At 46.1% G+C, this 25,447-nt stretch overlaps 1 protein-coding gene across 3 annotated transcripts in view; it reads left to right on the top strand.

The window, feature by feature from the left end:
- Positions 1–1,681: 1,681 nt before the first annotated feature.
- EVL (Enah/Vasp-like) overlaps positions 1,682–25,447 on the top strand; it is a 155,812-nt gene continuing 132,046 nt past the window's right edge. For all 3 annotated transcript variants that reach the window (XM_086362964.1, XM_086362958.1, XM_086362950.1), the window contains exon 1: positions 1,682–2,232. In XM_086362964.1, coding sequence (XP_086219090.1) covers positions 2,228–2,232 — 5 coding nt within the window. In that variant the 5' untranslated portion in view covers positions 1,682–2,227. The remainder of the gene's footprint in view (positions 2,233–25,447) is intronic.

Here is a 25,447-nt window from a genome sequence, read left to right as displayed (position 1 = left end):
TAATGTTCTATAGGAAATCTGCCATCAATCAGTCAGTTCAGTTGCTCAGTCATGTTCGACTCTTTGTGACCCCATGGATTGCAGCACTATATATCTGCCATCAATATCTCCCAGCAAATCTTCCTCCAGCTGCAGGCTCCAAGGCATCAGGGAAAGTGCTCGATCTAGAGGTCAGAGTGGGCCACACGCTTCAGTAAACCAGGCTGAGAACAAACAGGTCAATGTCCTGGGAGGCTCTTCTTACAAAACTTGGCTATGCAGGAACAGGGATGACCCTGCCTCTGCAGAGCACACTGGGACATCTCCAGGGGACCTGGGGCTTGTCCATTTAGGAATTTTTAGGGTCTAATAAGACTCTTCTATAGCCAGTCTTGGCCCCAGAAAGAGAGAGACAAATAAGGTTAGGAAGGGCTGAAAATCTCTGGGGCTCAGACAGAACTGTGGAGGACCAAGGTGCGCTTTGAGTCTGAAGACATCGGCTCAAACAAATCGGGGAAGGAAAGTGGAGATGTGACGGCCAAGGGTTAAGGAAGTCTGAGGACAGGTGGATGCTGAGGGAGGGGAATCAGTCTGCATTGTGTGAGAAGGATGATCACCGAAGCAGATGAGAATGGACGGGCATTGGGATTCTGAATCAGAAAAACCTTGGCTTGAGAACTGGTGCCACTACTTCCTGTATCTTGGGCAAAACAACTCGGTTCACAAAGCCACTTCTCACTGCTGGCCAGGAGTAAATAGCGACCCCTTTGCTGCCCTCCTAATGCATGCCAGACACCGCTAAACGTTTCACGTGCCCTTGCTCGGATGCAATTTTTTAGAAGACAAATTTCATTGTTGCTGTGATAGAGGAGAATGGGAGCATTACTGGTGATAGTGCGAAAGCGCAACGCACGGCGTCTAATTAGATGCGGAAAGTCAGGGTTTAGTACTTCCAGCAACGAGAATGGCTAACCTTCAGGAAGGGCTGGGGATTTAGCAATCAGAGAAAAGCTGGACAACCTAGCGCAGCCGCTGTGATTGTTCTCAAGTGTTTGGTTTGGGGGCGCCAGGTGGGGCTTTATGGATTGAGAGATCCTTCAGCTGTTGTTGATACTGCCTCCAAGCTAAGACTCCTCGTCCCAGCCTTGACTCTGTATTTACAAAGACAAGAGGTCAGTCGACGCCCCGAGAATCCAGGTGCCTCACTGGCTCCGAGAAGGCGGAGCCCACCCCAGGGCGGGGGGAAGATGGAATTCTCCCTCCAAGGCCAAGGACGCCGAAGCTCTACTCTGCCTCTGTGGTTGGGGGAGGCGCCGGGCCCTCCTCCTCGGCCCCGCCTCTCAAGGCTCGCGCGTACTTCTAAGCCCCGCCCTCGCCACATCCATCGGTCCCGGCCAGGCCCCTGCCGAGCTCCTTCTCGCCGCTCAAAGGCACCCTTCCTTCGAAGCCCCGCCCCTCGCGGCCAGGCCCCGCCCCTCGCGGCCAGGCCTTCCCCCAGCCCCGCCCCCTAAGCCCGCCCCGGCCTTCCTCCTCGGCCCCGCCCCTCAAGGATCGCGCGTTCTTCTAAGCCCCGCCCCCGCCACATCCGCCCGTCCCGGTCTGGTCCCTACTGAGCTCCTCGCCGCTCGAAGGCCCCGTTCCTTCGAAGCCCCGCCCCTCCCGGCCGGCCTCGCCCCAAGTCCTGTCCCCTAGGCCCCGCCCCGCCCCTCGCAGCCCCGGGCTCCGCTCTGCCGGAGGCGCGGGCTCTGGGGCCCCGCGCCTTTTGTGTGGAGCTTGGGCCGCCGCGCGCGCTTTCCCCTCCGTCTCGACTCCTGGGCTAAGTTCGCGCGCGCGCGCGCGCGGGCCCGCCTCTCCGTCAACGGCGTCGCAGACGCCCGCGCCCGCCCGGGGACTGCGCCCCGAGTCTCGGGCGGGCGCGCGCGCTCCTCCCCGGCCGGCGGGACCCGGACGACGCTCGCCCCTTCCCCTATCTCCCTTCCCCCCAACCCCCGGCGGCGCGCGCACACGGCGGCCCGGGCACGCGCCCGCCAAGATGGCAGGGGCCGGGGCCCGGCTGTCAGGCGCCGCCGCCTCAGCCCGTCCCCGCAGCTAGCGGCCCGGACGCCCGCCCGAAGAAGATGTGCCCCCGCTGCCCCCCGCAGCCCAGCGAGACGCGGAGCCGCCGCGCCCAGGGCCGGCTGCCCCGCTAACGCCCCGCGCCCCGCGCCGCGCCCCCCGGCCCGCGCGCCCGCCCGCCCCGGCAGCGACAATGAGGTGAGTCTGGCGGGCGCTTGGGGAGGCCGGGCGGGCGGCGTGCGGAACGCAGGGAGGGCCTCAGGAGCACCGGGGGTGGGGGGGCTTCGGGGACGCTGGGAGGGTCTGGGGCAGTCGGCGCGGGCGGCGCCCGCCTGTGCAGCTCGCGGGAGGCACTCGCGGGGGGCTGGGGGCCGGGTAGGGAGGCGACCCCGCGGACGTGTGTGGCCGCGCCCGGCCCCAAGCAGCCCCCCAACTCTGGCCGCCCTCCCCCGGACTTCGTGCCCTCGGTCTCGGCCGCCCTGTGCCGCCGCCCTGAGCTCGCACGTTAAGGGGTCGTGTCCTTCCACCTGGAGCTGCTCGCCTGCCTCTGCTCCCTTTTTCTCGTCCCCATTTCCTTTCTTCTTGCACGCCACTAAAGTGCAAGACCCGCAACGTACCATTCCGTGGTTCATTACCCAGCCAGGGGGGGTTGATGGTCATCAGTTCGAGAAAAAAACATTGCCAGCCCCAGGAACTCGAAATTCTCTCTCTCCAGAGGTCACCCAATCCTGACTTTTGCGGATAATCAACTTCCTTGCCTTTTGTCTGGGTAATTGTACCTTCCAAACATATATCCCGTAAACACTATAGTGTCTTTCATTTTTGCCAGTTTTGTGATCTTTATATAAATGAAATACTTATGCAATATATATTCTTTGTGTGTCCGGCTTCTTTCACTCAAGATGTTTCTGAAATTCATCCATTACCTCCTAACTTGCTCATTTTTATTAATCTGTCGTATTCCATTATATGAAGATACTACATCTTAACCATTCCGCTATTTGAGGACGTTTGTTTCTAAAACGTTAGCCGCTCAGTCGTGTCCGACTCTTTGCGATTCTATGGACTATAGCCCGCCAGACTCCTCTGTCTTTGGGATTTTCCAGGCAAGTGTACTGGAATGGGTTGCCATTCCCTTCTCCAGGGGATCTTCCCAACCCAAGGATCGAACCTGGGTCTCCTGCATCATAGGCAGATTCTTGACCATCTGAGCAGTAGAACTTATAGGTCAAAAGATACCTGTATCTTCCAACTTTAAGAGGTAACACCAGATTTCTGAAGTGCCTGTACCAGTTTACACTCCTTCCAGCAAGTGTATGAGACTTCTTGTGCTCTGCTTCCTTGCCAGCACTTGGTATTGCCAGTCTTGAATTTTAGCCATCCTGGTGATTGTGCGGGCAGCCTGGTGAGGTATCCCATTGTGGTTTTGGATTATGGTTTCTTGCAGACTGATGAAGCTGAACATCTTTTTATGTTTATTTGATATCTTCTTTTATGAAGTACCTGTTCAGAAGTCTTTGGGGTTTACACATCTTTTTCTTCCTAATTTGTGGGAGTTCTCTGTCAAAGTCAAGAAGATAGCTTACTATAACATTTTATTGCCCTGCCTTTCAAAGTAAGATCCACAGTGCACTTGGAAGTGACTTTTGTGTAGCTTGTGAAAAGGGGGTCAAATTTTCCATTTTTACCAGAACCAGTTATTCAGCACTGTTTATTAAAAAACATCATCTTTTCCCCATCGCGTTGCTGTGCCACCTTCGTCATCTTCCAGTCTTCCATTTGGAATCATTTCTTTCCATCTGAGGAATTCCCTTTAGAATTTCTTTAGTGCAAGTCTGCTGGTGACAAAATTCTTAGCGTTCACAGATTTCCTTATTTATTCTTCATTGAAAAAGATTTCTTGAGATATCATTCCCATATCCTAAAATATACCCATTTAAAGTATACAGTTGGGTGATTTTTAGTATTTTCATATACACACACACATGCAGTATTTTCACAGACTTAGGAAACCATTGCCACAGTCTAATTTTAGAACAGTTTCCTCCATTTTAGAAGGGTTTTTCAGTAGTAGCAAAATTCTTGGTTTACCATTATTTTCTTTTAGCACTTTAAAGATAGCTCATGGTTTCTAACATCGATTGTTTTCTGTTGAGACGTCATTTGTCTGTCGTTCTTCGAAAGTAATCTTTTTCTCCATTTAAATTTTTTAAAAACTTATTTTAAAAAAGATTTATTTATTTGGCTTTACTGGGTCTTAGGCACGCGGGATCTTCGATCTTCATCGCAGCATGCAGAACTCTTAGTTGGGGCATGTGGGATCCAGTTCTGTGACCAGGGACCAAACGTGGGCACCCTGCATTGGGAGCTGGAGTCTTAGCCACTGGACCACCCGGGAAGTTCATCTGGCTGCTTTTGAAATGTTCTCTGTCTTTGCTTTTCAGCAGTATTTTCTGTGCTGTATGGATTTTTTTTAAAAAAAGATGAACATAACTTAGGGCTTTTTGAATCTTAGGGTTCATGTCTTTCATTAATTTTGGAAGTCTTGTGCCATCAAGACTGCATATATTGCTTCTCTCCCATTCCCTCTCCCCTTTCCTTCTAGCACTACAGTTATGCGCGTTAGGCTATTTCACTGTATCTTCTGTGTCTCTTAACCTTCCTTCTGTGGTTTCTGTCTCTTTTTCCTTCATTCTGGATCTCCCCTCTGTTCTCTTTCCTATCACTTGAGTTTTTAATTTCAGTTATTCTGTGGTTTTTGGTTCTTTAATTTCGATTTGGCTTTCTTTTTATAGTTTCTTTGTATAGTTTCCAGCTATCTGCCAACATTATCAGTATTGTCTTTCAGCTCCTTGAACACGGTATATTTAATGCCTGAAGTGTGTCCCATTGTGGCAGTATTTGTAAGTCATTTCCAATATCTGTTTTCCTTGTTTTTCATTCATATTGTCTCATCTCCTTATGTGTCTAATTGTTTTTGCTTTTTAATTTGTTTTAATTCTGCTGGACATTAGATTTGCAAAATTGTTTGTAGAAAGTCATTTGCCCAAGATGATGTTTTTCTCTTCCAGAGATAATTCACACTTGCTTTTGCCAGACAAATGGGGCACGTATAACCTGGAGTCTCTTCGGTGCAGTCTCAAGGATCAGGATGTTTCTACCTGTTCTGTTCGCCTTTAGTGCCAGTGTTCATCTCTTCTCTAGCCCTGTTATCCCCCAGCCCAACGCCATGCTTTTAGGATTCCCCCTAGAGCTGGCAAACACCCCCAGGGAAAAGTAGCCCCAAGTACTGATCTCATCTCCCTGAGCATCTGATGTCCCTTCTTCCTTCAAGCCTCCAGGCAGACTTTTACTCTATTTTCCCCCTGCTTTTCTAGTTCTTTCCAGCTGGAGGATTGTTCTGATTTACTCAGTTCATGTTTACTGGAAGTAATAGTCCCTGATGTGGTGGTGCTGGTAGTAAAGGACCCGCCTGCCAATGCAGGAGACCTAAGACTCAAAATCGGTCCCTGGAGCGGGAGGATCCCTGGAGGAGGAAATGGCAACCCACTTCAGTACTCTTGCCTGGAAAATCGAATGGACAGAGGAGCCTGCTGCTGCTGCTGCTGCAAAGTCGCTTAAGTTGTGTCCAACTCTGTGTGACCGCATAGACGGCAGCCCACTAGGCTCCCCCGTCCCTGGGATTCAACAGGCAAGAACACTGGAGTGGGTTGCCATTTCCTTCTCCAGTGCATGAAAGTGAAGAGTGAAAGTGAAGTCGCTCAGTCGTGTCCGACTCACAGCAACCCCATGGACTGCAGCCTACCAGGCTCCTCCGTCCATGGGATTTTCCAGGCAAGAGTACTGGAGTGGGGTGCCATTGCCTTCTCTGCAGAGGAACCTAGTGGGCTGCAGTCCACGGAGTTGCAGAGTCAGACGTGACTGAAGAAACTTAGCATATATGCAAAAAGTCTCTGATATTAGGGACAGCTTGAGTCAGCATTCAGTTTTGGAGGAGACTTAAGCTATCAGGTTACAGAAGCTGTGGAGAATAACACCACATATTTTCTTGTGTTATAACTATATTAGAGCATTTCAGTTTGTGAAATGCGCTTAGGATCAAGGTAGCTTTAAGAATAAATCTTTATTTCCTTTTAGCAAGTAATTAATTGGAAAAAATGGCAGATCATTAAAGCAAAGGAAGCAGTTGCTGTTTCTCCCTTTTAACATTCATTTCTTTTTTCTGTTTTGATTTCCTTCATTGTTTGTTTGATAAATCCACTTGACTAGAACATTTTATTTTTTTAATATAAATTTATTTATTTTAATTGGAGGCTAATTACAATATTGTATTGGTTTTGCCATACATCAACATGAATCTGCCACGGGTGTACACGTGTTCCCCATCCTGAACCCCCTCCCACCTCCCTCCCAGTACCATCCCTCTGGGTCATCCCAGTGCACCAGCCCCAAGCATCCTGTATCCTGCATCGAACCTGGACTGGCGATTCATTTCTTATATATTATACATGTTTCAATGCCATTCTCCCAAATCATCCCACCCTCTCCCTCTCCCACAGAGTCCAAAAGACTGTTCTATACATCTGTGTCTTGCTGTCTCGCATACAGGGTTATTGTTACCATCTTTCTAAAGTCCATATATATGCGTTAGTATACTGTATTGGTGTTTTTCTTTCTGGCTTACTTCACTCTGTAAAATAGGCTCCAGTCTCATCCACCTCATTAGAACTGATTCAAATGTATTCTTTTTAATGGCTGAGTAATACTCCATTGTGTATATGTACCACAGCTTTGATCTATAATAGAGTTCTCAGATCCCATTTTGGGGGATCAGATGACAAGTCATGGAAATAGGAATGAAAGTTTTTGAATACTTTTTCCAAAATGAGTCATCCAGTTCCCCTTTCTCTTTATGGATTTTTTCTTTTAGAATGCTGCTAACAGTTTGACATGGTTCTCTGTTGCAGACTGTTTGTAGTTAAACATCCATATGTGTGTGTTTTCATGCACCTCAAATACTGGGCTTTTGCAAATGGTCCTAAATGAGTCGAGGGGGGTCTTTGCGTTACCTTTGTTGTCACCTCGTTTAATTTAGATATTTATAAGTGGTATGGCTCATCTGTGAAAATCCTGTTGTTCAGTGCTGACATTTTTTAAATGAAAATGTCATATTTTTCTTGCTAGATAATCTCATGGGAGTGCATAGATTGAAAAGGGTCAGAAATGAAACCTCTGAACTGACCCTGTCCAGGAGTGTCTTAGAAAGGCATAGGGCTGGAGATGCGTTCTAACAAATAAACTGAACACCTGAGGCACATGTCCACATACTGTGGTAAAAAGTTCTGTTCAGTCAGACGACTTGGATAATTAGGCTGTGTCTGAGTCTTTCTTGGCTTCCCAGGTGGCACTGGTGTTAGAAACCCACCTGTCAGTGCAGAAGATGTAAGAGACGAGGGTTTGATCCTTGGGTTGGGAAAATCCCTGGAGAAGGGCATGGCAACCCACTCTAGTATTCTTACTTGGAGAATTCCATGGACAGAGGAGCCTGTCAGGCTACGGTCTGTAGGGTCGCAAAGAGTCAGACACGACTGAAGTGACTTAGTACATTGAGTTTTTCTTAATTTTCTAGACTGTTGCCTGAATTCTTATTTCTTTTTTTCTAACAGACCTTATGTATTCTCATGTCTTTATTCAGAAATCATCTTTGGAGGCCCTCTCATTGGTACGGGGTTAGATGGGAAGAAGGAACCAAACCCCCTCCCCCAAAGAGTCCCCATCCCTAAAAGATTTATAGACGCTTAGACCCCTTTCTGAATCCTTTTTCTACTTAAAAACAAGACACCCACATATACAGTATTCAAAATATTTCTGTTTATATACTTTAATTATTTATCTCTTGGGAAGATTCTCTTCTGTGAACATTTTCCCTACCTGCCTTTTATCTTTTAAAGATCTGATATATAGAAGTTTAAGATTTATGTTATTAAGTTTTTATTTGGAATTTTTCTTACATTTAAGATAGCATTTGTCTAGAAGTTTGGTAAGTTTTGTTTTCTGTTTTATATATAAAATTGAAGAAATTGCATCCTTCAAATTGTCTGGAATATGAGGTAAAGATTCAAACTACATTTGTTCTTCAGAATTGCTGATCAGATATTTGATTATGTCAGTAGGTATGTGGCAGAGATACCAGGAATGTTGAGCAGCAGTACAAACATGTGGATCCCAAAATCCGCTCCAGGGTGCGTGGTAACTTCTGAAGGGGCTTTACCCTCGGTGCTCAGAAAGTTTGCCTGCGTGCGTGTGTGTGTGTTTGTGTGTGTGTGTGTGTGTGTGTGTGTAAGGCATGGGTCAGCCTCCCATCACTAGGTGTGTATGTGTGTGTAAGGCATGGTCAGCCTCCCATCACCAGGGCCAGCCGTGTATGTGTGTGTGTAAGGCACTGTCAGCCTCCCATGACCAGGGCCGGCTGTGTGTGTGTGTGTATGTGTGTGTGCACGCCTGCATGTCCACCAGTGCCAGCCGTGTGAGTGTGTGTATGTGTCTGCCAGGGCCAGCCATGTGTGTGTATGTAGGTTGCCTGCCCCGCCAGGGCCAGCTGTGTGTGTGTGTGTGTGTGTGAACATCTGAAGGACCATTACCTTCAGTGCTCAGAAAGGTTACCTGCCCCCGCCAGGGCCAGCCGTGTGTGTGTGTGTGTGTGTGTGTGTGAGAGAGAGAGAGAGAGAGGCATGGGTCAACCTCCCATCACCAGGGGTGTGTATGTGTGTGTGTGTGTAAGGCATGGTCAGCCTCTCATCACCAAGGCCAGCCGTGTGTGTGTGTGTGTGTGTGTGTGTGTGCACGAGCGCGCACCTGCCAGGACCAGCCGTGTGTGTGTGTGTGTGTGTGTGTGTGTGTGTGTGTGTTTGAGGCATGGTCAGCCTCTCATCAGCAGGGCCAGCTGTGTGTGTGTGTGTGTGTGTGTGTGTCCCTGCCAGGGCCAGCCGTGTGTGTGTGTGTGTGTGTGTGTGTGTGTGTGTGTGTGTGTGTGTAAGGCACGGTCAGCCTCTCATCACCAGGGCCAGGTGTGTGTGTGTGTCTCCCTGCCAGGGCCAGCCGTGTGTGTGTGTGTGTAAGGCAAGGTCAGCCTCTCATCAGCAGGGCCAGCTGTGTGTGTGTGTGTGTGTGTGTGTGTGTGTGTGTCCCTGCCAGGGCCAGCTGTGTGTGTGTGTGTGTGTAAGGCATGGTCAGCCTCTTATCACCAGGGCCAGCCGTGTGTGTGTGTGTGTGTGTGTTTGAGGCATGGTCAGCCTCTCATCAGCAGGGCCAGCTGTGTGTGTGTGTGTGTGTGTGTGTCCCTGCCAGGGCCAGCCGTGTGTGTGTGTGTGTGTGTGTGTGTAAGGCACGGTCAGCCTCTCATCACCAGGGCCAGGTGTGTGTGTGTGTCTCCCTGCCAGGGCCAGCCGTGTGTGTGTGTGTGTAAGGCAAGGTCAGCCTCTCATCAGCAGGGCCAGCTGTGTGTGTGTGTGTGTGTGTGTGTGTGTGTGTGTCCCTGCCAGGGCCAGCTGTGTGTGTGTGTGTGTGTGTAAGGCATGGTCAGCCTCTTATCACCAGGGCCAGCCGTGTGTGTGTGTGTGTGTGTGTGTGTGTGTGTGTAAGGCATGGTCAGCCTCTCATCACCAGGGCCAGCCGTGTGTGTGTGTGTGTGTGTGTGTGTGTGTGTGTGTTGGTCAGGCTCCCATCTCACAGGTCTGGTAGGGAACTGTCTCCCCTGGGCCAAGGGCACTGTATCCGTTTGGAGTTCTGCAGAACGCAGTGCGATTATAGGGCATAGTGTGAGCAACCCAGGCACAAACATGGTCTTCGTGTCACAGTGAGTCCGCACTGGCTAACACACTGGAGTCCAAGCACACCTCCGAGCTTGTTGCTGCAGAACAGACAGCACACCTCCAGGTGTCTGTGGGAGTCGTCCAGGGAGACCAGCTGTGGAGCTGTGGCGCTGCTGTGTGTGTGTCTTTGGCTCTTCTCTCTCGTCCTATCTGCTTATTTTTAGACATCCTATCTGTGTCATTACCATATTTATCTGGGGGTGATTTTTTTTTTTTTAGTATTTACATTTTGGCTGTGCAGTATGTGAGATCTTACTTCCCCTATCAGGAATTGAACTCGCACCCCCTGCAGTGGAAATTCAGAGTCTTAACCACTGGACTGCCAGGGAAGTACCTGAGTGATGATTTTCAATATAAGCAATGTCATCTTTTTATTGGAAGTAATGTCATTTTGAATTTTGCTGGTTTGGCAGTTTTGTTTGTATCTAGTCACATAAATATAAGAAATTTTCAACTTAGTTTTTTAAGTTGCACCTGAATAAGCTACATGAAAATAAACCAGCATTGTTTCACAAGATTTTTTTCCCTTTAAAGGGAATCTGTCGTCTACCAAGCTTGAACCTTGCAGTAGACTGTAAGCTTGATGACTGTTCGTTGTTGAGTGAAGATCACAAGTGCTAGGGTAGTGCAGTAACAGCTTAAAGAAGAGGGCCTCTAGCTTGCGGCTGGGCGAAGTGGGGAGGACAGTGGTCCCCTCAGCGAACAGCTGTTTCCCTTCCCATCCTGAATGGAGAAGACCTTACAGAAATGACTTCTAGCAGCAGTTCTCATTTTTTCTGGTTTAAGTGGGACTTCCCTGGCAGTGTAGTGGCTGAGATACTGCGTTCACAATGCAGGGCGCCCGGATTCAATCTCTGATCAGGGAACTAGATCCCATATGCCACATGCAGCTAAGACCCGGCACAGCCAAATAAAGAAATATATTTTTTAAATGCAATTATATTGAATGTGGAGAATTTTAAAACATAGTATAAAGAAGACAAAATCAGCATTGATCCTACTGTTGAAGGAAGGATAACCCGTTAAACACGGGGTATAGTTCCTTTATCTTTTCCATATGTGAGAGTGACATTTTCACAAAATTGATAATTTACTGTGTATTTGTATTGAGCATTTTTGCATTCGACATGTATGCATTTCCCCTTTGTTATTAATGTTCTTTGAAAACATGTAAAATGGCTGAATAAAAGTGTATCAGATGATATACCATAATTTATTTACCAGTACCCCAGGTTTGGGACAGTTGGCTTCTTTTTAGAATATCATCATTGTAAACATGATAATGACTGCACGTTAAGTCTTAGAGTGCATCTCTGATTATTTCCTTAAAATAAGGTAGCAAAATAGTATTACTGGCACCAAAGTCTTTTGATATATATTATCAGAATGTAAATTTTAAGCAGGAAAAAGAGAAAGATAATGTCTTAACTTGGAGGTTCCTTTCCCAAAAGTTTGAGGATTAGAAAAGGAATGAGAAATAAATGGTGTGGTTGCACCTCTTTGCCAATGGGGGGAGCCCTGGTCCCGAGTCCCCTGAAGCAACTGTGTATGAAGACGGATTGTCTGCCTTTGTCTTGAAGGCTGTGTGAAAGATGTCTGTTCTTGGGTTTGGACTTAAAGTAGGAATGTGAATGAACTTTTTTTTCATATTGATTTAGGCCACCTTTTGTCCCTCGTATTCTAAGCAGCCTGGGTTTTAGAGTCTAATAGACCTGGATTCTGCCCCAGAACCCATCTTTACCAGCTGACTGCTGCTGCTGCTAAGTCGCTTTAGTCGTGTCCGACTCTGTGTGACCCCATAGACGGCAGCCCACCAGGCTCCCCTGTCCCTGGGATTCTCCAGGCAAGAACACTGGAGTGGGTTGCCATTTCCTTCTCCTTGGTGCAAATTGCTTAACCTTTATGACCCTCCAGTTTTCTCAAATATAAATGAGGATAATCCTTCTTATGTTTGCAAGGCCTCTTATGTTTGCTTCCTTCTTAGGTTTGCAAGGCTCAAACAAGAATACATAAAAAGTTCTCAGTGTATGCTGTTCAATAAAAGTTAGCTGTTTACCTCCCCCAGCTCACCTTGTTATGTCTGTGAGCAAGGTAAACCCTGGACGATCTGGGACAGTTTTCTAATTTCAGGTATTCTTCCCTTTTGTCAGATTGCTGCCTAACTTATCTACCATAGGTGATAATTTTTTGCATTAGAAACCACAGTTGCTATTGATACTTCAGCTTCTAAAAATGATTCAGGGACATTCTCTATAAAAGACACAAAATATAACTACTGAAATAAAGACAAAACAGGCATGTTATTTTGGGGTAGAGAAGATAATTGTACTAAGAAACTTAGATGCAGAAATAGGCACTGCAGTTGAGCAGTTGACTGTGAAATTGACGTACGTGGTAGCAGAAAGCACAGCGGGAGCCGATGGGACACGCGTCCCGAGTGTCTTAGAGGAGATGGACACCGTCCCTTACAGGAACCGCTTTGGCGAGCCTCTTTCCTTCTGCAGTTCTTCCCCTTGTCACATGTTTGTCCTGGGCGTGCTCTGTAAAGCTTCCAGCACCTCACACACTCTCTGGGCGCTGTGCTCCGTCCTGGGCTCTGTGGAGCTGTGTCTGTCTCTGTCATCTAGTTTCCATTCTCTCTCAAAGGATCCTTACGTAAGCAGAGGTCCGATGGACCAGCTCACGAGTTAACCTGAGGTCAGCTGCTTCCTTTTCCTCTTCAGCTTGCTTAGTGCCTAGCCTTCAAATCTTAGTTGAAATGTCACTTCCTCAGGGAGGAGGGCCCTTTCTTGTTTGCTCTGTGGGATTCCATATTTCCTCTGCTGTTACTCTTTGTATTCATAATTATTGTACTTACCTTTTTCGGCCTAAGCCTCACTGAGGGTTACACCTACTTCGATCTCTGTTGGGTCCCGAGAGCCTAGCGCTGTGCCTGGTGCTTGGTGGATGCTTTACGAAAATCGACGCTGCCACTTGCACCCCAAATGGGCAATAAATCACGACATTCATTCCGCCTCACCACGGGCCCTTCCAAGCACAACATCCCAGGCCGCTCCCAATTGCGCGATGCTGGCGTGCCTGACGAGTTCCTGGGGTGACGGCGCTGTCATCCCGTGCTTCCGTACCACTGCTGGGGGACAGGATCTGTTCATTGACGTGTGGCTGGGTTCTGCTTTCCTCTTTTGTTCTTTGTAAGGACGCTGTGCGCTGTAACTCACAGGTGTCCCTGGTGTTTCTCAGACTTTAATGTGCGTAGGAATCGCCATGCTGCTGCTGCTACTGCTGCTGTCGCTTCAGTCGTGTCCGACTCTGTGCGGCCCCATAGACGGCAGCCCACCAGGCTCCCCCGTCCCTGGGATTCTCCAGGCAAGAACACTGGAGTGGGTTGCCATTTCCTTCTCCAATGCATGAAAGTGAAAAGTGAAAGTGAAGTCGCTCAGTCGTGTCCGACTCTAGCCATCCCATGGACTGCAGCCTACCAGGCTCCTCCGTCCATGGGATTTTCCAGGCAAGAGTACTCAGTGGGGTGCCATTGCTTTCTCTGAGGAATCACCATGTGTCCTTCCAAAATGCAGACCCCAGGCCCCATTGCTGGGGACGGAGGAATGCTTTTCATAAGCCTTTTTCTCTTTTTATTAATAGAATTTACGTGTTAAAGCCACTTTAGATTTATGGAAAAATTAAGCAGAGAGTACGGAGAGTTCCCATACACATATCTCCACTGGTACCGTTTCCACTGTTAGCATCTTGCATGGCCCATTGGTTGTATTTAGTGAACTGCTATTGATAACAGTATTAATAGCTGGAGTCCACAGTTGTTTGTTTGACCTAATGTCCTTTTTCTGTTCCATGTTCTGATCGCGAATACCACATTACATTTAGGTCTTAAATCTCCATAGGCTCCTCGGTTGTGATACTTTTCCAGATTGTCTCTGTTTTTTGATGATCTTGGCTGTTTTGAGATATGTTGCTACTTAGATATGTTGCAGGACGCCCTTCTGTTGGAATTTGTTTCATGTTTCGCTGGTGGTTAGCCTGGGGTTGTTAGTTTGGGGCAGGAAGGTCATGGAGAAAGCGACATTGCGTTGCACATTACGGAGGGTGCGTGCCTGCAGCGTGCTTTGTCGCTGTGGACGTTGACCTTGATCACCTGGCTGAAGCGGCGTTTGTCAGGTTTCATCCTTGTAAAGTTATTCTTTCATCCCCTTTTCATGTGTCGTCTTTTCAAAACAGTCCTTGTTCATGTTGTCGTTGTTCAGTCGCTCAGTCGTGTCTGACTCCTTTGCAACCCCATGGACCGTAGCCTGCCAGGCTCCTCTGTCCATGGGATTTCCCAGACAAGAATACTGGAGTGGGTTGCCACTTCCTATTCCGGGGGATCTTCCTGACCCAGTGATCGAACCTGCATCTCCTGAACTCTTTACCACTGAGCCACCAGGGAAGCCCAGTACTGTTGCGTAGCCCATGCTTAAAGAGTAGGGAATTAAGATCCTTCTGCTGAATGCTTTTTAAATTTTAATAATTAAATGTTTATGTTTATTAGAAAAAAATCACTGCATCAGATTAGTGGTATTTTAACTGGGTTCTCTGGAAAACTACCCAAGATGAAGGCTCATGTATGTTTGGAGGAGAGCGTAGGATCGATATTTGGGGGAAGGAAGGGTGATATATCCATTAGGTCCTGTCTTCATTTGGCAGAGGAGTGCCCCACATGGCATATATTGCCCCTGCTGGTGCTCTCAGTGGGTCCCGAGAGGGCACACGTGGCAGCTCTCTGGGGCCACAACAAACCCCCCTTCAACCCCCAGGCAGGCACTGGACACAGGTCAGAGCCTGGACAAAACTAGTTGCCTCAGGAATGGCTGGAATAAAAATAGTTAAGGCGGGAGGAGCTGAAATGATGCAGACGAGGTGCTTAATGCATGTGACTTTGTGGGTATTTCTTTTTTCAATTTTTTTTGCTTTACTGCCTCTTGATTTTCAGTCATAGCTAGAGAGTTTTGTACATCCCCAGGTTGAATTCACCTATTTTTTTTTCCTACTTCCTGTATCGTTTCTCTTTTCTTTTCAAACTTTTAAATCTTTGATCCACTTGGAATTGAATATATAGGTTTGAGAGCTAGATCCAATTTTAGCCTTTTCCATCTCGTTTTTCAGTTATCTCTGTACGACTTATTAAAAATTCCATTTTCTCCCAGTGTTTTTAGATTCTGTCCTTTGTCATATTTAATTAATTTGACCCATTTCTGGAGTTTCTGTTATGTTCCAGTTCAGTTCAGTTCAGTCGCTCAGTCGTGTCCAACTCTTTTCGATCCCATGAACCGCAGCACGCCAGGCCTCCCTGTCCATCACCAACTCTCAGAGTCCACCCAAGCCCATGTCCGTTGAGTCGGTGATGCCATCCAACCATCTCATCCTCTGTCGTCCCCTTCTTCTCCTGCCCTCAATCTTAGGTTCCATTGGTCTGTATTTATTTGTGTGCCAATATCTCATTTGATTAAAGAGGCTCTATCGTGTGTTTTAATATTTAGAAGGGCTAATCCTCTCTTACTGCTTTAGCGAGTTGATTTTAAAGAAAATGATCAATTAGTAGCACTCACGTTAAACAGATGTGACAAAAATCATGGCCAAATTGTGCTTTAACCCAAAGGAACAAATCCAGAATGGCATGATTCAGGCATCTGAATGCCCCTTGGGACAAGTTCTCGCTTATAACGTGATGTTTGGCTTTTGAATATGCATCCGAGGAGGCATCTGTGAGGCTGGAGGACACTCAACAGTCAATGTGACCCCTCAGGATAGGATTTTCAGCACAGTCAAGGCGCCCTTAACCTCAGTCACCCTCTCACCGAAGTATGAATGAAGCTGGTTTATTTTGGAGCCTTTTACCTGTAAAAAAAGTATTCATTTGTCAAACCATAGAAAATTAGATTCAGAAACTTAGAAATTCTGTAAGTCCAGTGATTTTTAACCCTCACTGGGCATCAGAAACAGTTGAAAAGGCCTTCTTCCCCACCCCCCTTCCAGTGCTAGGGCCCTGCCTTAGAGAGTCCACTAATCCGAAATAAAGTGTTTTGTTGTTGTTGCTGCTAAGTCACTTTAGTCATGTCCGACTCCGTGTGACCCCATAGACGGCAGCCCACCAGGCTCCCCCGTCCCTGGATTCTCTAGGCAAGAACACTTGAGTGGGTTGCAGTTTATTTAAAATCTCTAGTTAAGTATGCAGCCAGAGTTGAGAACTGCTGATCTAGTCCTGAGATCAAGACTGGGTCTGGTTTCTCTGAAAGGTAGTATGTGCTCAGTAAATGTTTGTTGACTGGCACATGAGCCCCCTATTCTCAGATGAGAAATAGCCCGTTTCTCAGACTCTAGAGGCCTTGCCTAGGCCACATATATTGTGGCCTAGTTGCTCAGTCGTGTCCGGCTCTTTGCAACCCCATGGACTGTAGCCCACCAGGCTCCTCTGTCCATGTGGATTCTCCAGGCAAGAGTACTGGAGTGGGTTGCCATGCTCTCCTCCAGGGGATCTTCCCAACCCAGGGCTTGAACCCAGATCTCCCGCATTGCAGGCAGATACTTTACCATCTGAGCCAGGGACATGAAGCTCAGATTTCTTATTTTTTCACTCTTCTTCACCCATGGTTTCCTCTTTAGTTACAGGCCAAAGTAGACAAGAGCATTTGCTGTCTTGATTCATGAGTTCATTTTTATGACCTCAACCCCAGTTCCTCCTGTTCAGTACACCAGAAACTTGAGAATGAACCTTAGACTTTGTAGTGAGAGAATTGGACTGTGCTGAAATTTCAGCCTGTGTTCAGTGTCCGCCCACCTCTTGGTGTGGGGATCAGGGAGGGGTGGGGAGGAGGAGCAAGGGCCGGGGAACTGGCCTTCCCGGGCGTCTGTTGTGTGTTGGGCTCCAGGTCTAGGGGTTTACAGCGCCCAGGTTCCAGCTGTGTCATCTTTTGAAGGGAGCTCCATGCCTCCCGTTCCAGCCATGAGGCCTGTTAGATTTTAGATTACAGGGCATGATGAAATTAGTTTTGATTGATGCTTTGTTTTAATTAGGGCTTTATGGTTTTCTGTTAGTCAACAGCAATGCCAGTTCTGTTTTCTCACACTCCAGATTGCTTCATCGCCTGATTCAGTTAGTTCCCTGGGAAAAACTCACATTTCAGAACTGCAGAAGTTGTAAAAGTCAACTAGAGAAGACTCGAATTAGATGATGTGTATTCTATGTTAGAAAGTTGCCGTCTGGTTCAGTTTTGAGCAAGGCTTTTGTACTGGATTGGGGATTCTACTTCTGGCAGTGTTCTATCAGATCACTTGGGCCTAAGATGAACTAAGAACAAGACAAGGTGAAAAGTTGAGAAAGAATTGTCAGTTTGAGGGCATAGGAGAACCACAAGGCAGAAGGAATTTTCAGAGCCACGGTGTAGGTAGAGATGTCAGGTAACCCTACATTTGGCACCATTTCTTTTCTTGAAGCAGTTGTCAGCGCTGAAATTGTCAACTGAGAAGATAATTAGAGCTTTAGGCAGATTCATGGGTCGGGAAATTTTTTTAAAGTTGGTGCACACCCTTGCTGAGAAGGAGAAGCCCTAGTACACCCCAGTTTTCCTAAGGGCTCTTCTTAGGGACAAGAGTGAACTGGACACAGACTGGCCGTCTCAGGAGCTGGAGTGCACTGCTTTGTCTCATCTCTGTACCTAACTAGATTAAGGTCATCTGGAGTGGCTTGTGCCTCTGTCATACCTGCGTGTCAGAAACAAAAGCAGATCCTCTAGGAGCCTGGAATTATCTATGCATTTCTCATATGCAATGACTGGCATTCAATCAAGAATTATCAGATATACGAGAACACTTAACCCAAAACGAACAGAAAACAGACAATAGGAATAGACATAATGAAATAATCAGACTTGGATTTTAAAAGAAATATGATTAGTATATCTAAGGAGATAAGTTGTGTTTCACCTTTTCTTGTTCACCATGGTCATCTCAGCTTAGAGGCTAACTCCGACTCCTGGACAAGAGTGTTTTTGGTTTTCAGTGGAGGGCCAGTGTGAACAAGTGTGGCTGTGTGTGGCTGCCAGTTGTCCTTGGGCATATTTGCATGGTTGAGACATTAGTTTGCCAGCAAAGGTCCATCTAGTCAAGGCTATGGTTTTTCCTGTGGTCATGTATGGATGTGAGAGTTGGACTGTGAAGAAGGCTGAGCACCGAAGAATTGATGCTTTTGAACTGTGGTGTTGGAGAAGACTCTTGAGAGTCCCTTGGACTGCAAGGAGATCCAGCCAGTCCATTCTGAAGGAGATCAGCCCTGGGATTTCTTTGGAAGGACTGATGCTAAAGCTGAAACTCCAGTACTGTGGCCACCTCATGTGAAGAGTTGATTCATTGGAAAAGACTCTGATGCTGGGAGGGATTGGGGGCAGGAGGAGAAGGGGACGACAGAGGATGAGATGGCTGGATGGCATCACTGACTCAATGAACATGAGTCTCAGTGAACTCTGGGAGTTGGTGATGGACAGGGAGGCCTGGCGTGCTGCGATTCATGGGGTCGCAAAGAGTCGGACATGACTGAGCGACTGAACTGAACTGAATCATCTTTGCTTAATCGCCTACTATGTAGCTTTGAGGTAAGGACAGGAGAGAAATTAGAATAATGGTCATAGGCATTCAGAGCTTAGAACTAGAAGAGCCCGTGGAGGTCAGTATTTTGACTCTTGTTTTTATCTTTGAGAGACATGTACATTGTTGAGCTTGACTTAGGCAATGTGAACACACACGGATGTTACTTTACATGGTAGAGCTGATGTTACACACTTCATAAAAACATAATTTCAGTAAATGTGAATACCCTTTTCTTGGCCACACCACACAGCTGTGGTATCTTAGGTTTCCCAACCAAGGATTGAACCTGGGCCCCCAGCAATCAGGTATGGTGCCAAGTTCTAACCATTGGACAGTCAGGCATTCCCTAAATGTGACTACTTTAAAAATACTTTAGAATTTTAAATTTACTACTGTAGTAAATGTGAGTTGTTGTTTTTTAAGTATAGACTTCTCTTATAAATACAGAACTATTCTTTATCTATTTTCGTGTAGCATATCTGCTTAAAAATTTACTTGAAAGGTAAATTTTGAGTACTTGAAAGGTACTAGGGATCAGGCAGTGAGAGTTAGGTCTTGGGTGTTACTATGTAGCCAAGAAGTGGTGGGGGGATGGGGCATCTGAGGTGAAAGTGCCAGAAAACAGGTCTGGTCCACACAGTGTTTATTTATTTATTTATTCATTGCATTTGTAATGGGCTTGACTGGGGTCTTTTCATCTTCTGTGTTGGTTCTTCCCTTTTGCAGTTCTTTGCACGGATTTATTATCACTTGAAGACAGTGTTCTGCAGGACGTCTTTCGTTAATTTAGTTTAATGTCCTCAGTTCAAGTTACTCATAATTTATCTCTAATTAGTGGTCCTTTTGAGGACTTCCCTTTCACTGAGCTCTGACCCACTGACGTCATTAGTGGAAGTCCCTCAGTTGTGTCAGACTCTTTGAGACCCCATGGACCATCCATGGGATTCTCCAGGCCGGAATACTGGAGGGGGTAGCCTTTCCCCTCTCCAGGGGATCTTCCCAATCCAGAGGTCGAACCCAGGTCTCCCGAATTGCAGGCGGATTCTTTACCAGCTGAGCCACAAGGGACATTATTAGCATTTAAAAATTTAAATTCTCTAACATTAGCCTGAACACAGAAAAATGTTGGGCCTGGCACTCAATTGAAACCCTTTATACAAAACAGAAACACCACACTTGGAGCCTCTGTGCCTGTAAACAGTTGAAAATCAAATGTACCCATTCTTGTACTGAGATTTCTGACTGAGCATCTTTAGGGACTTCCTATCCTAGGAAGAAGGAAAATGCCCTCCTGGATTTGTGTCACTGTGTAAGTGTAAACAGGACACTGAGGACAGAGTCCCGGCTAGAAGAGCAGCCCTAGAAAGAGAACCACCTGGAGAGAGTGTCCGCACCTGTGGGTGAGTCAGGCTGCATCACTGGGACCGCACAGGCGGACAGGATCACTCTGAGTTTTATCGAGTCCCCTTTGCTGATTCGGAGAAGGTAGTGGCACCCCACTCCAGTACTCTTGCCTGGAAAATCCCATGGACGGAGGAGCTGCAGTCCATGGGGTCGCTGAGGGTCGGACACGACTGAGCGACTTCACTTTCACTTTTCACTTTCATGCATTGGAGAAGGAAATGGCAACCCACTCCAGTGTTCTTGCCTGGAGAATTCCAGGGATGGGGGAACCTGGTGGGCTGCCATCTATGGGGTCGCCCAGAGTCGGACACGACTGAAGTGACTTAGCAGCAGTAGCAGCTGTGCTGATTGCTGGGCTGTGGGTAGAAGACATGATTATCCACTCATGTAGCTTATCGCCAAGAAGCTAGAGCACAGGTACCTCACAGTCAGTGAGCCTAAACTTGGACTCACCATTACTGTCTTTATGAGCAGTTGGTATTTGGCAAAGATGCCAAGAAAATTCAAGGGGGAAAACACCCTTTTCAACAGATGCTGGGACACCTGATTATCAACATACAGAAGTTGAATCCCCTACTTCCATATACAAAAGTTAACTTTTAGATCATGAACTTAAATGTTGAAGCTAACCCTTTTTTTTTTTTTTTTAATAAATATGTCTTTCTTTACTTATCTGTATTTTTGGCCGTGCTGGGTCCCCATTGCTGCGGGAGGGCTCTTTCCACTCTAGTTGCGGTGCTGGGGCCTCTCGTCGCGGGGGCTTCCCCAGAGTCACTGCAGCCTGGGTGCTCCAAAATGTAGGCTCCTTGGTTGAGGCACGTGGACTCGGTTGCCCCTTGGCATGTGGGATCTTCCCGGACCAGCGTCCCTTGCATTGCAAGGCAGATTCTTAACCACTGGACCACCAGGGAAGCCTGCTAAAACTTTCTTACAGGAGAAAATATAAGAGTAAATCTTGAATTTGGCAATGTTTTTTCAGATGTAACACCAAAACACAAGTCATAAAAGAAAAAAAAAAATAAATTGGATTTCATCTAAACTAAAAACATGTGCTGCAAATCATACTGTTAAGAAAGTGAGAAGACAACTCACAGAATGAAAGAAAGTACCTGATGAGGGATTTACATCTAAAATACACAACGAAGTCTTCCACCTCAGTAATAAAAAGACAACCCACCTTAAAAGGGGGCAAATGATTCAAATGGACACTTCTCCAGAGAAGAGATACACATGGCCAATAGATACACGAACAGGTGCTCAGCATCATTAGATATGAGGACGGACAAACCAGACCACAGTGAGGTACCTCTGGCCTCTCACTGGACTCAGAAGGACGGCTGAGGGCTTCCCCAGTGGCCCAGGGGTAGAGAGTCTGCCTGCCAATGCAGGGACGCAGGTTCGATCCCTGGTCTGGGAAGATTCTGCATGCCTCAGAGCAACTAAACCCGTAAGCCGCAACTGCTGAGCCATTGTTCTAGAGCCCGTGCTCAGCAACAAGAGAAGCCACTGCAGTGAGGAGCTCGGGCCCCTCAGTGAAGGGTAGCCCCCGCTCTCTGCAACTAGAGAAAGCCTGCTGACAACCGCGAAGACCCAGCACAGCCAAAAATGAATTTTTTTTTTTTATAAAAGGACAGCTAATAACAAATGTTGATGAGGATGTGGGTAATTAATCTTCACACATTGGGTAAGTGACTCTGTAGATAAATCTCATATTGGAAACCTCAAACATCGCCTGGGAGAATGTACAGTTGCTTTGGGAAACAGTCTGGTCGATCTTCAGAATGTTAAACGTAGAGTTTCCTTATGTCTCAGCGTTTCCACGTTGAGGCATATACCCAAGAGAAATGAAATGTACCTCCATACAAAACCGTACATGAGTGTTCATAGGAGCTTTATTTGTAGTAGCCAAACAGTGAAAAAGACCCAAATGTCTACGTCCTTATGAATGGATCAATAAAATGTGGTACAGTGGGATATTATTCAGCAATAAAAAAGGAACGAGGTGCCCATCCTGATAAAACATGGGGGAACCTTGAGAATGTTATGCTGTGAGAAAGAAGCCGGTTAAAGAAGACCACATACTGTGTGATTCCGTTTATATGAAATGTCCAGAAGAGGCAAGTTTGTAGGGACAGGAAGTAGGTTAGTAGGTGCTGAGGTTAAGGGGTGAGAATGGGGGGTGGCTGCTGGTGGGTGTGAGGTTTTTGTTTGGGGGGTGATAAAAACAGTGTAAAATTAGATTGCAGGGATGGTCACACTGCTTTGTAAGTATACTAAACAGTCGCTGAATTGTGTACTTAAATGGGTTACTTCTATGGAATGAAAATCTCTTTCTAAATAAATCTGCTAAAAAAAAAAAAAAAACTGAATGCACTGCTCTCCTTCCCAGACTTTTCTTCCCGAATCCTCATTCTCAGTGAGCTGTGGCCTGAACTGAAACCTGGAGGCTTGATGAAGTCATTCATTCCTTCTCCCCAGATCCAGGCGGATGCGTCATCATCATTTCTTCTTCCCTAAACTATCTTTTGTCTGTTGCCCTTTCTCCGGAGCTGTGATACTGACATAAATAGGTTATCAGTAAAGTGCCGTAGTCACATTCCACTTTCCTTCTTTACCTCTTTAATTGTCTCCTCGGTATTTTGTTAAATTGTCAATACTCAACTCTGAGTTAATACTCTCTTCCTAAGTTTCTTCAGAATATTTCTCTGTCTTTCTGGATAAAGTTATAACTTCTTAGCATAGTTTATAAAGTCTTGGATGAACTAGGCTCTCTCTGCCTCTTCAGATTGGTTTCCTCTGTTCTCCATGTTTATAAGAAACCTAGCCTCACATGTTCTTTGTATATGACAGTCTTCCTAGTTGTGATGCCAGTTTCAAGTGGTCAGCCAGCACACGTGGCACTGTGTGGACAGCACAGATCATGGAATTTCCATTATTGCATCATAAGCACTCACTAAATGAATGAATCTTCGCTCAGTAAATATTTCCTGAGTGAATGAGTGTGATCATAGCCATTATATGTGACAGGAATTCACCCAGCGTCTGCTCTTATAATTTTGGTTGTTAGGTGTTCCCTGGGTTATTAGGTTAGTAACCCAGGCCTAGGTGTCTCTCCCTTCTTCTTATATTCAGTGTGTATTTGCTTCTCTGAAAAATGTGTGCTAATTGATCCAAGTCCTACATCATCCATCACAGCACCCAAGTTATTAGACTGTGGGGGTCATTTCCTTGACTTTGCCCCGGGTGAAACACCCTGCTCTCTGGAGCTGTGTAGAACAGGCTCCAGTCCGTCTGTGGTTCTCACGCATTGTTGACTCCAGGTGCGACGTGGCTGTGGTGAGACAGGCGCAGAATTCTGATAGGTATGTTTCCGGGTGTGCAGCCCTGATTGCTGTGAGTTTCAGAATCTGGCACAAAGTCCAGTGAGGAGGCAGTAGCAGGCTGAAAGAATTGTTCACCGAAAGTATGTTGCATAAGCTCAAGACTCTTCAAGCTTTTTATAGAGGGGAGCATTTTCTGTCACCGAGTTTGTGACAAGTAAATTCTTGTCTGAAAGTATTTCTTGCTTCACTACTATTAAGGCACCTCTGTTTTTAAATCACAAAAATAGTTGATCATAGTAGAAAATTTAAAGGCAGTTGGTCAGCAAAAATAAGAGGAAAAGCAGCCTCATCACATCGCCCAGGAGGTCACTGTCGACTTTCTGCTCTGGGGCCTTTTCTTCTGACCACACGTTAAAAAAAGATGTATATCTTGTGGATTTGTTCTGTGCATACAGCTTTGTAGTCTTTTTTATGTACCAGTGCATCCTGTTTAATGGCATACTTGTGTTGTGAAATATTCTAGTGCTTAGCTTTTTTCAACATTTTATTATGAAAATTTTCAGACGTCAAAAAATCGAGCTACCTGGTAAATGCATATATCCCGCCACCATCCCACCGCATAAGCTTTGTCACTGTCTGTCCATTTACCCACCTCTCCTGTTGGTCCACGTTGTTTCTTTCAGAAGAGTTTACCTTCTAACAGTTTGCTAGTCTTTTGTTGACTGGAGGTATCTAGATTATCTAACCAGTCCTCATTGTTGGATATTTAGGTTCTTCTCCATTTATATTATGGTTGTCTCTCATTGTTGAGTTTTGAGATTTCTGGATATAAGCCAGAAATCTCCTCTGGTTAGTCATTCTGAACATAAGCCATTTATCAGCTCTGTGATTTACCCCCATCTGTAGCTTGCCCTTTCATCTTCTTTTTTTTTTTTTTTTTTTTAATTTTATTTTTAAAAAAAAAATCACATGCTCCCCATCCTGAACCCTCCTCCCTCCCAACCTCCCCATACCATCCCCCTGGGCCTTCCCAGCGCACCAGCCCCAAGCATCCAGCATCGTGCACTGAACCTGGACTGGCATCTCGTTTCATACATGACATTTCACATGTTTCAGTGACATTCTCCCAAATCTTCCCACCCTCTCCCACAGAGTCCATAAGACTGTTCTATACATCAGTGTCTCTTTTGCTGTCTCGTACACAGGGTTATCGTTACCATCTTTCTAAATTCCATATACATGCGTTAGTATACTGTATTTATGTTTTTCCTTCTGGCTTACTTCACTCTGTATAATAGTCTCCAGTTTCATCCACCTCATTAGAACTGATTCAAATGTATTCTTTTTAATGGCTGAGTAATACTCCATTGTGTATATGTACCACAGCTTTCTTATCCATTCATCTGCTGATGGACATCTAGGTTGCTTCCATGTCCTAGCTATTATAAACAGTGCTGCGATGAACATTGGGGTACACGTGTCTCTTTCCCTTCTGGTTTCCTCAGTGTGTATGCCCAGCAGTGGGATTGCTGGATCATAAGGCAGTTCTATTTCCAGTTTTTTAAGGAATCTCCACACTGTTCTCCATAGTGGCTGTACTAATTTGCATTCCCACCAACAGTGCAAGAGGGTTCCCTTTTCTCCACACCCTCTCCAGCATTTATTATTTGTAGACTTTTGGATCGCAGCCATTCTGACTGGTGTGAAATGGTACCTCATAGTGGTTTTGATTTGCATTTCTCTGATAAAGAGTGATGTTGAACATCTTTTCAAGTGTTTGTTAGCCATCTGTATGTCTTCTTTGGAGAAATGTCTATTTAGATCTTTGGCCCATTTTTTGATTGGGTCATTTATTTTTCTGGAGTTGAGCTGTAGGAGTTGCTTGTATATTTTTGAGATTAGTTGTTTGTCGGTTGCTTCATTTGCTATTATTTTCTCCCATTCTGAAGGCTGTCTTTTCACCTTGCTAATAGTTTCCTTTGATGTGCAGAAGCTTTTAAGTTTAATTAGGTCCCATTTGTTTATTTTTGCTTTTATTTCCAATATTCTGGGAGGTGGGTCATAGAGGATCCTGCTGTGATGTATGTCAGAGAGTGTTTTGCCTATGTTCTCCTCTAGGAGTTTTATAGTTTCTGGTCTTATATTGAGATCTTTAATCCATTTTGAGTTTATTTTTGTATA

Source organism: Bos grunniens, chromosome 21 (assembly GCF_055505025.1).
Source record: "Bos grunniens cultivar Pamir isolate PY7600 chromosome 21, Bosgru_T2T1.0, whole genome shotgun sequence".
NCBI classification, from domain to species: Eukaryota; Metazoa; Chordata; class Mammalia; order Artiodactyla; family Bovidae; genus Bos; species Bos grunniens.
Note: the sequence above shows the minus strand (reverse complement) of the source record. Positions and strands in the feature narration are given on the sequence as shown.